This window comes from Mustela nigripes, chromosome 4 (genome assembly GCF_022355385.1).
Source record: "Mustela nigripes isolate SB6536 chromosome 4, MUSNIG.SB6536, whole genome shotgun sequence".
Classification (NCBI taxonomy): Eukaryota; Metazoa; Chordata; class Mammalia; order Carnivora; family Mustelidae; genus Mustela; species Mustela nigripes.
In genome coordinates this window covers 116,301,795-116,314,196 of record NC_081560.1, presented here as the reverse complement: position 1 = coordinate 116,314,196, position 12,402 = coordinate 116,301,795, and the positions used below count along the sequence as shown (strand labels likewise).

General features: G+C 49.0%; 1 protein-coding gene across 4 annotated transcripts in view; it reads left to right on the top strand.

Moving 5' to 3' along the window:
* The window catches only part of ACTN2 (actinin alpha 2), a 65,808-nt gene that overhangs the window by 39,378 nt on the left and 14,028 nt on the right, over positions 1-12,402 (top strand). For 2 of the 4 annotated variants that reach the window (XM_059397372.1, XM_059397374.1), the window contains 5 exons: positions 1,189-1,274; positions 3,926-4,018; positions 5,780-6,010; positions 8,971-9,118; positions 10,697-10,847. In XM_059397372.1, the coding sequence (XP_059253355.1) occupies positions 1,189-1,274; positions 3,926-4,018; positions 5,780-6,010; positions 8,971-9,118; positions 10,697-10,847 (709 nt within the window). Of the gene's footprint in view, positions 1-1,188; positions 1,275-2,430; positions 2,517-3,925; positions 4,019-5,779; positions 6,011-8,970; positions 9,119-10,696; positions 10,848-12,402 lie in introns of all 4 variants that reach the window. The other 2 variants (XM_059397373.1, XM_059397375.1) reach the window with 2 other exon arrangements.

The window sequence follows — 12,402 nt, the reverse complement described above, 5'->3', positions numbered from 1 at the left end:
CTTTCCATAGAGTAAATAACTACCTAGAGTTTATCCACTCGAATTAATAGCTAGGATACTAAAGAGAGGAGAAGACAGACATTTAGTAAATTAATACCTCCCTAATACACTGCGGTTGAGGGTGAGTTCAGGGTCACCATCATTATTCCTCTGGCCTGCTGACATGCGTCTTAGTTGATTTTTTTCCTTAGCCTCTGAGTCCTGCTCTGGGCATGTGTCCATCCTGTGACTCCTTCCAGGCTGTTGAGATGTGCTGGTACTCCTTCATTTTCTCCTCCCTTGTGCCTTTTTTGTCTAATTCCTTTTAAATGGTTCAGAAAAATGCTTACATACTATATTAATTTCTGTGTAATTTCTCACAGGAATTTTCTGGCAGTCGTGAACTTGACGGACTTGGGTGTGGGGCTTACTGTGACAGGACTACCCAGCAGGTCCCCCCACGTGTGACCCTCTTTATCCTCGCTTCCCCTGCCCTTGGGACTTAATCACCACCGCAGCGTTGTGTTAGCATGACCTTACTTCGGCCACATCGCGAGCTGGCTGCCTCCTGTCAGAACGCTTGTCCTTCTGGCGCAACCTTGCCTTCCCGCCTGCTGTCATTGTGTTGGGGCCTGAACCCTCAGTGGGGATTTTTGACTGGCTCCTTGGACCACTCTCCTGTGAACTGTTATCTGTAGTAAACACTGTAGAAAGTTGTCCCCCTCTTAACCGTCTGCTGTGCTTTTAAAAGATTCTGAACGTTGTTTCTCTGTTTTCCTCCACAAACCTTTCCTTGAGGTGAGCACCAGGCTTAAGTTCCTGGGTGTGTAGGTTCGGTGTGGACTCACAGAAGGTTATCTCTGTTGACCCCCTCTGTGTGTGCAGCGGGAGAAAGTCCCAGGGAATGTCCTGTCGTGTGCATCCCGTGGGCTTCCGGAGCTCTGATTCTGGACGTGGATGTGACCTCCTTGCCCGTTTAGGGACCTTCTCCGCTACCATCTCCTTCTCTTTGGCAGTTCTCAGAAGGACACAGAGAGTAGTGACTTTGTAGGTCTGACTTCTTTGACTGGAGCCAAAGTTTTAATCGCCTGAGTGTGGGAGGGGTGCGGGGTGGGGAGATTCATTGCTTTGACTTCTCCAAGGCAGCACTTGGCCGAAGCCTGCGAGTGCTAGAACATCCGGGCAGTTAACCTTCTTTTCTCCACACAGATTTAGTATATACTGCCAGACCTGATGAGAGAGCCATAATGACTTATGTTTCCTGTTACTATCATGCTTTTGCTGGTGCACAGAAGGTGAGGATGTAAAACATGAATCACCACTCACCCTTCACCTTCTGTGTCTTAATTTTTTTTTCCAATTGTTTTTCTCTTTCCCCCTCTCCTCTGAGTAAGGAGACCTGTCTGGTTCTGAGGAGACAGTCATTTGTCTTTTTTAGTCTAGTTTTCTTTGAATCTTACTTTCTGTCCATGCAGTAGTATGCCGTTCATGTTTGTTTTCCAGAAGATTCCATGACGTGACACAACCCCCACATCCTTTCTGGGCATGCCCTCTGAAAACCCGATGGCTAGGTTTTGCCCTTAGGGAAGTACAAGGTCTCTTTTTAACTGTGTTTTATCCAGTGACCGAACTGAGTTTAAAGTTAAAAAGCAATTCAGCAAACAGTGTTGTCGCCAAGGTGGAAGGAGAAAGGTTGCGTGTTCACACGGTCCTGTTTTCTCTTCCTGTTGGTGGTTTCGGCAGCTACTACAGACCGTAGCAAGAGTCACAATAAGTACAAGCCGTGTCTGTCCTTCTCTTTAGAGGTTTTGTTACCTTGGTGATTTCTGTAAATGGCAAGGTAAGTAGGCACAGAATGGGTTAAAAAGCACGTCCTCTCCAGTGACTCTTGTCCCCCCCGCCCCCCAGGAGCCAAGCCACGGAGCTGACAGTTAGGAAGGTGGGGTGGGGAAGGGGCAGGAGAGAGGGGCCCTGGGGCTCTGCCAGCGTTCCCAGCATCTTGCAAGGTGACATGGGTGGCCCAGAGCACCAGTGGCAGGTGGCCTGATGTAGTCAACAGACGAGTGGACGTGGGCCTCACGAGTCATTAGGACGTGATAACGAGCCCGGATACATAGCATGCAGTCCCTGTATTTGTGCGTTGACCGCACTTTTAGAAGCTCATCATGGGGTGGGGGGTGCAGAAAGCCCTCAGACCAATTATTAAAAAAAAAAAAAAAAAAAAAACAGAAACCAAACGAGAGAACCTGCTGGCTCAAGTCATTCAAGCCCTTGTGTTCACAAACCACGCCTGGGCCCGAGAGCCCTCCCGAGCTTTAGGACCGGGGGCCCCAGACACACCCAGAAAACGGATCGGTGGAGAGCGGTCTGTTCTTCCCTCTGTTCCCCCTGGTTTCTGCTCTTCATCTGTATGTGTGTTTGTTTTCTGTGTTATTTCTTCCCTCCCTTCAGACATTGTGAACACTCCCAAACCCGATGAAAGAGCTATCATGACTTACGTTTCCTGCTTCTACCACGCGTTTGCGGGCGCGGAGCAGGTACTCAGCCCGTGCCGCCCGGGGCACCGGTTTTAGCTGTGTGTGCGTGTGTGTGCGTGTGCGTTTCTGGGTGTGTGTCCGTGCGCTTCACATCTTACCTCGGAATTTTCCTGAGTGTGTTGTGATGACCTAATACGCCCAGTTCCAAACTGTGACTCCTTCGTGTTTCTTAACAACTTTAACTTTAGACAGTTCCTGAAGTGTTGTTGTTGTTGCTGTTTAAATCCTTCCTTCCTTCTAAGATACTGCTTTGATTTCATTAGTTAATTGTGGGAAGCACTGGTGCTTTAGGAAAAAAATGCCTGGAAAATGGCACCACGGTCATTGAACAGTGACAGGGAGGTTGGGCAAGGACAGATGAGCACCTTCTCAGGGCCCCTTGTTCTACTCTGCCTAGAAACTGCCTTCACCATTCAGTGATTTGTTCTAACATCTTTCAAAACTAATCTTAATTTAATGGAAACAGTGAAAGGATAATGATGTTAAAACCTCAGAAAAATTCACATTTCTTAAGACACACGTTGTGGGCAAATGGCCCTCAGCTTTCTCCTTACTCAACTGTCTCTTGCCCCTTCACATAATCTACTTGGAGAAAACAGATGGACTGGCAGGGGTGGGGGGAAGACACAGGATGTGTCATTTCTGTGATTCCTCTATGCCTGTCACCAGCAAATGACACTAACTGCAATTGGGGCTTTAGAGGCCAGGCTTTGAGACGGGCTGGGGGCCAGGAGGAGCTGTTTGCTCTTCTTAATTCATCATGGGGTCGTGGTTCAGGGCACTTTGCCACTTCTGGCCCAAGTTCTCCTCCACAAAATGACGACCGAGAATTCTATATACCTCTGTGACTTCTCATGGAGGTCACACAAATCTTAAAGCAAGTTTAGCTCTGTGGAAGGATCCCTTCTAGCAAGTTCTGTGTATTCATTTCAAGACAAGAGGGCTTCAGCGAACTTGGTGCAGTGACAAGATATATTCAGGACCCAGTTTTTTGGTTCGTTTTTTTTTTTTTGTTTTGTTTTGATTTCCAAAGTTCTCTAGAGAGTTCTGACCCCATAGTCACAAGGTCAGTAGAATGCTCAGGTGGACAATCAGGGACGGGGGATTTTGGCTTCCTTGACCTGTTTATTTCTGTCACTAACTTGCTTGATGTTTTACGAAGCTTGTGTTTTAGACTAATGGTATCTCCCCATTATTCCCCACAGTACATTCAGCCTGCCGTGTAAGTCTGTGTAAAAAAGGTGTGAAATGACTCCTAGTGTTCAACAGCCATACCCTCAGTCTTCCTCCACCCTAACCTTGAATCAGCACGCCATCTCCTCGTCTCCTCTCCTGCCCCACCACGTTCCATTTTGTGCATGCGCGTCCCTGTCCACAGAGCTGTCCTGTTCACCTATTGTGTTTTACAGGCTGAGACAGCGGCTAACAGGATATGTAAGGTTCTTGCTGTGAATCAAGAGAATGAGAGGCTGATGGAAGAATATGAGAGGCTAGCGAGTGAGGTAAAGGAAGTGGGTGCCCGGCAGTCCTGTCCATTCCCACCCAGAGGGAGAGGCACGGAGGGGGACACACTGGCTGTCAGTGTTTTCTTTCTTTGCATTTTTCATCTCGGACAGAATCAAAGTGGGAAAACACAGTTGATCTCAGAGCTTGCCTGTCTCGTAGCGACATACTGATTGGCACAAAAGTCATCGTGATGGGCTCCCCAACCGCCCCAAAGCGTAGAGGTAGTTTGCATGTTTGCAGACGTGGGATGTGATTCCGCACTCAGCTCTGCACCTCCAGGGTCAGGCGCCCCCAGGGGACACTGCATTACTTTTTTTTTTTTCTCCTGCTTCATTGGTTACTGACCTCACCTAGCGTGTGCCCTCCATTCCTCAGAAGCCCTGCTCCATGCTGCAGCTAAGCGTCCTGGGAACTGGTCCAGCCCATTGGGAGACACGACTCAGTCTTGAGTGCGTGTCTTATGAATGTCTAGAGGGAAATGTAGGGAAGACAGAGCTCCCTGTCCAACGCGTTTGAGCACAAATGTCCAGGATGCCTTCCTCAGCTCTTCAGCCAGATTCTTGGTTAAAAGAGCGCTTTTCACGTTGCTCTTCTTTTTGTTCTGATTAGAGCCTAAAAAGCAACCAAGCAGTCTCGTCACTGCTGCTGCGTTGCTTCCCCAGTACAAGGGCTGGGCTGAGTGAAGGGCACAGCCACACCCTCTCTGGGCTGAATTCAGTTTCAGTGACACATGTCAGTGACCAAATGGTCTTTGCTCTGACTCGGTTCAGCTGATATTTGGTCTGTCCTGGGAAAAGCGTCAGGATACTTGGAATAAATCTTCCAAAGGACTGGTTATTAGTAATCCAATCTGATGATATTGAGTTTATGTTTTCATACCCCTGCTGTGGGAAAATTCAATTTGGCAGCATAGTTTAACCCAGGGACCAACATCAGGATAGAAGCACAACCAGGACCAAAGGACAGACGCCTAGTACTTCTGTCCTTCCTTTTCTTCCCTGGTCCTTCATTTATCCTCCTCAAACCCTTCAACTCTGGGCGTATCACCATTGTAGTGAATTTTTATTCTTAAGTGCTCTAATTTTCCAAGTAATCATGAGTGTCCATTTTTAGTGGCTTTTCAACGTGACCGTGATTTGAGACAAGGGAGCATATATAATACATTCTTAGGAATTCACTACTGTTTTCAATTCTGTCACGTGGATTTCCTCAAAAGCTAGATGATAAATTCAAATATACTTTGGCATTGAGTCAGTCCCAGATTTGCAATACAGCTTCCCGGTCAGTAGACTCATGAGATTTGAGCTTATTTGAAATATAATTACATTTTCAGTTAAACCCGATTCTTTGCTGAGTTTCCATCTCATGTCAGGTTTTTGTTTTTCATCTGAAAGCTCCATCCGGCATTTGTTTGCTAATGTCTGGTCCCCGAGTTTCCTGTAACTGTCACATTCTTGTGGAACATGACTCGTGCTGCCTTTCAGTTTTTGACCTGTGTGTGGGACCGTGGGGGTGCTCACCAGTGGCCGTGGGGTGGGGTCCAGGGGACACGGAAATTTTCATTCATGCCCCAGCACATGTGCATAGAGATGCCTTTTTATCCTCTTCCCTCAGTCCAGAGTATTCTATTCATACTCTGTCATCTTAGGAATATTAGGTGGCATCCATTCCAACTGTCGGGTGCTTCTGTTTTTCACCTGGGGGTGGGGGGACGGGTTGCTGGCCTCTTCAGCGGCATTTATGTCTTTTGGGGGCAGCTGTTGGAGTGGATCCGCCGCACGATCCCCTGGCTGGAGAACCGGACCCCGGAGAAGACCATGCAGGCCATGCAGAAGAAGCTGGAGGACTTCCGGGACTATCGGCGCAAGCACAAGCCACCCAAGGTGCAGGAGAAGTGCCAGCTGGAGATCAACTTCAACACGCTGCAGACCAAGCTGCGGATCAGCAACCGGCCCGCCTTCATGCCCTCCGAGGGCAAGATGGTGTCGGTGAGTGCCCGCCCCCAGGCCCGACGGTTTCCAAAGCCTCTTCCCTGACAGGCCGCTCGACGGTTCCCAAAGCCTCTTCCCTGACGGGCCGCCCAGAAGGCCACACTGACTTCTCCAGCTCCTTCCAGCGCATGGATAGGATGAGGGCCCCGTTAGCACATCAGTTGGGATGTTTTCTCCCCACCAGCTGCTCCTGGTGTGGTGCCCTGCCGAGAGTGGCCCTTACCGCCTCCTCTGCCCTCCCGCAACTGTCATCATGTGCCCTCTCTTACCGGTCACCTGTGCAGGGCCTGGTGTGACAGGGGTCTCCCTCCCCGCAAGGCAGGCTCCCCTTCTCTCCAGGCTCACTTGCGCAAACCTTGCCACCTTGTCTGCCTACTTGCAGTGTGTGGTCCTGGCCCTCGGCTGCCCTTCGCAGCGGAACATCCAGAAGGAGTCCCGGTGGCAGCCCTTGCCAGCTGCTCACTGCTCCTTTATTCCTTGTACTCTTCACCCTGCGGCCTGGCTTGTCCCCTCTGGAGACCGTTCCTGTTTGGCTCTGGGGGAGGGGTGTGTGTGTGGTGGCATTTTGGCTGTCACTTTCATTTCCATATTCTCTGCTGCTTGAACCCCGTTAAGGATGCTGTTTGCTAGAAACTCTTTCTACTCTCGACCATGCCGTTTTCTTGCGACCCCACGGACTCCTTCCCTCTGCTGCCCACCCCCACCCCAGTGCGTTGGAGGACCTCTCCCAAGTGTGGTGCCGACCCTCTTCTGCACCCCGTGCTCCCAGGGGATCTCCCCCAGGCCAGTGCCTCCCCAGCCCTGCGTCTCCAGCTCCGACTTCTGCCCGAGTCCCAGGTTCGCGTAGCCTCAGGGACGTCTCGGAGCCTTTCAGACCCTACCTGTCCCTGAGCCCCGCTGTGGCATGCTTGTCTTAGCAAATGGCATTGCCACGCCCAAGTTACGGACGCCCCAAGCCCAGGTAGTATCCACATTCTTCCTTTCCATCACCTTCTTGCCTGCGGTGCCTCAGCGGTCCTGGTGGCTCTGCATCCAGCTTCTGTCTTCACTCTGAGCCCTGCTGTCTACCTGCACGCGTCGCTGTCTGCTGAGCCACCCCCTCTCTCTCCCTCCCTTCCTCCCTCCTTCTCTCCCTCTTCCCTTGGGCCCCACCATGTCCCCCTCCCTGGCCCCTAAAGTTCCCTCTCTCCACAGCAGTAGCTGGGCTCTTTTTTTTTTTTTTTTTTAAAGATTTTATTTATTTACTTGACAGACAGAGAGCACAAGTAGACAGAGAGGCAGGCAGAGAGAGAGAGTAGGAAGCAGGCTCCCTGCTGAGCAGAGAGCCCGACGTGGGGCTTGATCCCAGGACCCTGAGATCATGACCTGAGCCGAAGGCAGAGGCTTTAACCCACTGAGCCACCCAGGCGCCCCAAGCTGGGCTCTTTTTAAAACAAAAACCAGTGTGTCTCCCCTTCTCAAAACCCTCTCATGACTTTCCAGAGTATTTAGACTAAGATCCAGATTCATGAACCCGGCCTAGAGGATCCCGTGTGATCTGACCCCCTCCGTCCCCTGCAGATGGTCTCTGCTGCTGCGTCCTCACCCCCACGTGGCCTCACCTGCCTGGGGTCCTGCTCCCCACCCACGGGGCCAGCCCCCCTCAGTCCTTAGCGCTCACTCCCGCCTCCTCATGTAACTGGGTTTTTGTGTCACTGAGGTAACTTGGCTCAGATGTGTCTTCTCCAAGTGACCTACCTGAAGGAACCCCCCCCGCGGGGCTCCTAGCCTCACCTGACCCCGTTTTGTCTTTACCTCACAGCCAACCACTGTCTGTGGTGACCTTGTTTCATTACAGTTGACCCTCAAACAACACGAATTTGACCTGCACAGGTCCACTTACATGTGGACTTTCTTCAGTAAATACAGGACAGTGCTATAAGCGTATTTTCCTTTTGATTTTTTTGATCGCATTTTGTTTAGAATAAGAATACGGTATATAACACATAGGACATACAGCATATGTGTTAGTTAACTGTCTACATTACCGGTGAGGCCTCTGGTTAACAGTGGGCTGTTAGTAGTTAAGTTTTGGGGGAGTCAAAGTTTGTACACTGATTTTGATCTGTGTGGGAGGTTGGCGCTCCTAACCCCTGTGTTCTTCAAGGTCAACTGACCTTGTTTCTTTTCTCCCCCGCCATTCGTGCAAGTTCTCAGGGGCAGGGAATCTTAAAGGTATCATCTATTCTTCTATCTATAAAAGTCTCTTGCTGTCATCCAGGAATTGGTTGTTGATGGCAGGCTGGTTGGATGGTTGATTTGAATTGAGTCACTTAGAGGTGTCATCTTTAAAAAATTAAAGCCTCTAAGCCTTTGTGCACATCTGGAGAAGTATCAGGCATTTATTGACTGATGAGAAAAACCATATTAGTTTTAAAAAGGCCCTGGCAATAAGTAAGACCTTTCTTTTCTTTTTTAAAGAAATGTATTAGGGTATATGGAGAGCAGATTTAATATTATTTTTCCTGTTTTTTTTTTTTTTAATTATGTTATGTTAGTCACCATACAGTACATTGTTAGCTTTCGATGGAGTGCTCCATGATTCATTGTTTGCATAGAACACCCAGTGCTCCATGCAAAATGTGCCTCCTTAATACCCATCGCTGGGCTACCCTGTCCCCCCATCCCCTCCCCTCTGAAACCCTCAGATTGTTTCCCACATTTCCATAGTCTCTCATGGTTTGTCTCCCCCTCTGATTTCTTCCCATTCAGTTTTCCCTTCCTTCCCCTAATGTCCTCCCTGCTAAGACCTTCCAGAGCCAAAACAGTGGAGTGGTTATTTGGGGGCAGGGTGAGGGGAAAGCAAGGAGATGAAAACACAAAAGAAAACCTGTCAGACTCCTGGCAAAGGGGATTTTTAGAAAAGCGGGAGGCCGGAGGTAACAAACCTGCTTTTGCGTGTGCTTGAACGCCCCCAGGACATTGCCGGCGCCTGGCAGAGGCTGGAGCAGGCAGAGAAGGGCTACGAGGAGTGGCTGCTGAATGAGATTCGGAGGCTGGAGCGTGTGGAGCACCTGGCGGAGAAGTTCAGGCAGAAGGCGTCCACGCACGAAACGTGGGCTTACGGCAAGTGTGCTGGCCTGGGGTTGGGTTCCGAGAACATCAAGGCTGAGCCGTGGACAGAGCCACAGTGTGCAGCCTCCACACGCCCCCGTCAGTGAACCTGTGGGCACAGGTGTCCCCGCCCCTCTCCACGTGCTGCAGTCCCAGTCCTAAATGTCTTCAGGAGGTGGGTGGGGAGACTTCTTTTCCAGTGGAGCAGATAATGTGCTTTTTCACAAAACGGCACCCGAAACGCATTCTTCCCACACTTACTTACATAAGTCCTGGCCTCCCCCTGTCTTTCCCCACTCTTGTTCCCTTCGATCCGCAAGTATCTGTTTATTCCCTGTCGGTCAGACAGCCCAGGCCCAGAGGCTAGGTTCTGCCACTAGAATGTTTAATGTTAAACGCCACGAAGCAACAGAATTTCCCATGTAGAAAATCTGCTTGGAAGGAGGAATGCAAGGGATCGTTTTCTACAGTCTTAGCCACCTTATTTCACTCAGGTTTATCTATTTCTCTCAGATATGCAAACATATCTCTTTCCAAAGCTATGATACTATGATCCTGTATCTATATTTTTATTTTTTATTTTTTGCCTGCCTGCTCTTTGCTGAGGTAGAGGAACATAACATTCTCCCCACCACATCATCTGTTTTGAGGAAGGTCAGGGAGGTTCCCCTCATCCTTTGGTTCCTTTTTGCTTTGGTGGTGTTTGATCGTCGATGTTGTCCAGTGAGAGGGCAAGAGGCACGGGTCTGCAGCCACGCAGGTTGGAGGCCCAACTCTGACACTTCCCAGCTAAGAATTTTGTATGAGCTCCTCATGTGTCAGTGCCCCAGTGTCCTCTTCAAAGGGGGACACCAGGAACACCTCTCACATAGGCTTTGCATGAGGATGTAATGAGTTCACAGTATAAAGCACTTAAATCCATATCTGGCACAAAGGAAGTGCTCTGTGTTGTTGTTAAATGTACGAACACTTGCTTTCCATTTCCAGCTTCATAAAATTAAATTCTGAAAGGTCATCAACCAGGAAGAAATGTGAGTCCATTTATAATCACAGCAGTTGCTTGATTCAGAAATATTTGTGGGGAAATAGGTGGAGGTTCAGAGAGAGAAACTTCTAGTATGGTCAGGAAAGAAACCACAGGCTATATTTAACCACAGAAAATACTTTCCAGAAAAAAGATATTTGGAGTCAAGGTTGAACTGAGGGCAGCCTAGGAGAGTCCAAGTGTCTTGTCTAACTATCCCAGGTAATTCTTGTGAACTAATAATTACTAACTTAACTAAGCATCACACTGGAAAATCAGGTACTTATTACTTGGGATTATGAGGAGTGCAAATCTGTTATTTAGCCTGGACTCAATGTACTTCTCCCCTCCCCCCGGCCATGTGTAGACACGAGCTTTTAGAACACAGAGGGACTTGGGCAATGTTAGCATAGTTAGAGCCTGGAAACCCTTGACACCTGTGCCACTGTGTCTTTTCCCCTTCTCTTGGTTCTTGGGAATCAGAAGCATCAGCAAGAACTTTGCAGGTGCCAGGAAGCTGATGTGGGACATCAGAATATTCATACTCCCTTCTGCAACCCTTGCAGGCAAAGAGCAGATCTTGCTGCAGAAGGACTACGAGTCAGCGTCTCTCACCGAGGTCCGGGCCCTGCTGCGGAAACATGAGGCCTTCGAGAGCGACCTGGCCGCCCACCAGGACCGGGTGGAGCAGATAGCAGCCATCGCACAGGAGCTCAAGTAGGTGCTGTCTGCTGTCCACAGGCGCTGTTGCTCCCATGTGGCTGCCTGGCTTTACCCGACAAGCCCCCGGACCATGGATACAGTGCAAGGATTCCCCTGGAGAGCTTCCCCAGAGCATTTCTAGGCAGGGCAAGGCTGGCCTGTACTCAGTTTAGGAAGAACCAAGCTGGAGGCCTCTGTATTTCCAAGCAGCTCAACAGACAGACGTCAGCTTTGCTTCTCTGGATGGGCTAGAATTCCCCGGGCCCTCCCATCCACCAGCACACCCCAGCCCCACCCCAGGCAGCTTGCTTCCAAGAGGGTTAGAAATGAGCATGGAGGGCTGGGGTCCAGCTTGGAAAGGCTGCCTCTCCCAGGTCGGGGTACAGAACATCCACACACCAAACAGAAATGCCTGCCTTACCTCCCAGGAGGGCATTCCACAGCCCTGCTTTTTCTGTGTCATCTGATATGTGCAGTTTCTTTTGCATGCTCTCTGTTTTATGGGAGGGAACAGCATGGATAGAGTCCAGGCTGGTGTAAGCCCCAGGGGGCGTTCTCAGGGCCCACTTGTCGCGGGTACACCCTCTGGCTCTGACCCACATCCGGGGAGACACCTCCCTGCAGTTTCTCGAAGCCTTTTTTCGAGACCCTTGCCCCCTTTGGATAAGTACCGATTTCATTCCCAACTCCCTTCCCTGTCATTGTAATCACAGATATACCTGCAGAAGTTTCGGAGCCTGAAATCACATAAGGATAACTGTCCCAGAATAATTTTTAGAAACACAAACATTTACTTTCCTATGTTAGATTTTCAGACTTCCACGTTGCTCACTTTTGGGTAGAGCAAACTCATGGACTAACAGATACGGCCTCTTTTAAGACTATCCTATTCGTTTTTTAGTCTTGGTAAATATTAGCCTTGGTAAATAAACCCTTAATCATTTGTGATCTTCATAATCCAATTTGTACCCCAGATTTGTGGTCTTTACAAGAGCATGCTTCTTGAATGTTGGGGGTGTGACTGCTTGTTAGCAGCTGCAATTAAAGTAAGGGATAAACTAAACTCAAGCTATTTAATGCTCTATAACCAGTGAATAGTTCGGAATGGCTTTAAGTGTTGTCCGTAAAATTTAAGGAGTAGTTTTGTGGTATCTTCCTGGAATATCCGGTGTCCGTTCTTCACACCATCCAAAGAGCCACCACATACAAAACTTAAATCTGTGTTCATCTCAATGTATTCCTTCCTTGTTTTTTTACAAAATAATAAAATAATAAAAAAATAAATCAGTGCTCGTGCGGCTTGCCAAGTGCGGAAAACCCAGTATGCCCAGTTCCACAAACCTTCACTCCTTGAGAGCAGCTATTTTTAGAACTCTCTGTGTAAACTTTGTATGAATTAGAGAAATGAGAAATGGATGTACCCCCTAAAGGCAATGATGGGGAAGGGAGGGTTGTGGTCTCCATCATGGGTCCATAGAAGGACCCCAGGTGGTGGCTTTTATTCTTTTTTTTTTTTTTAAAGATTTTATGTATTTATTTGACAGAGAGAGATCACAAGTAGGCAGAGAGG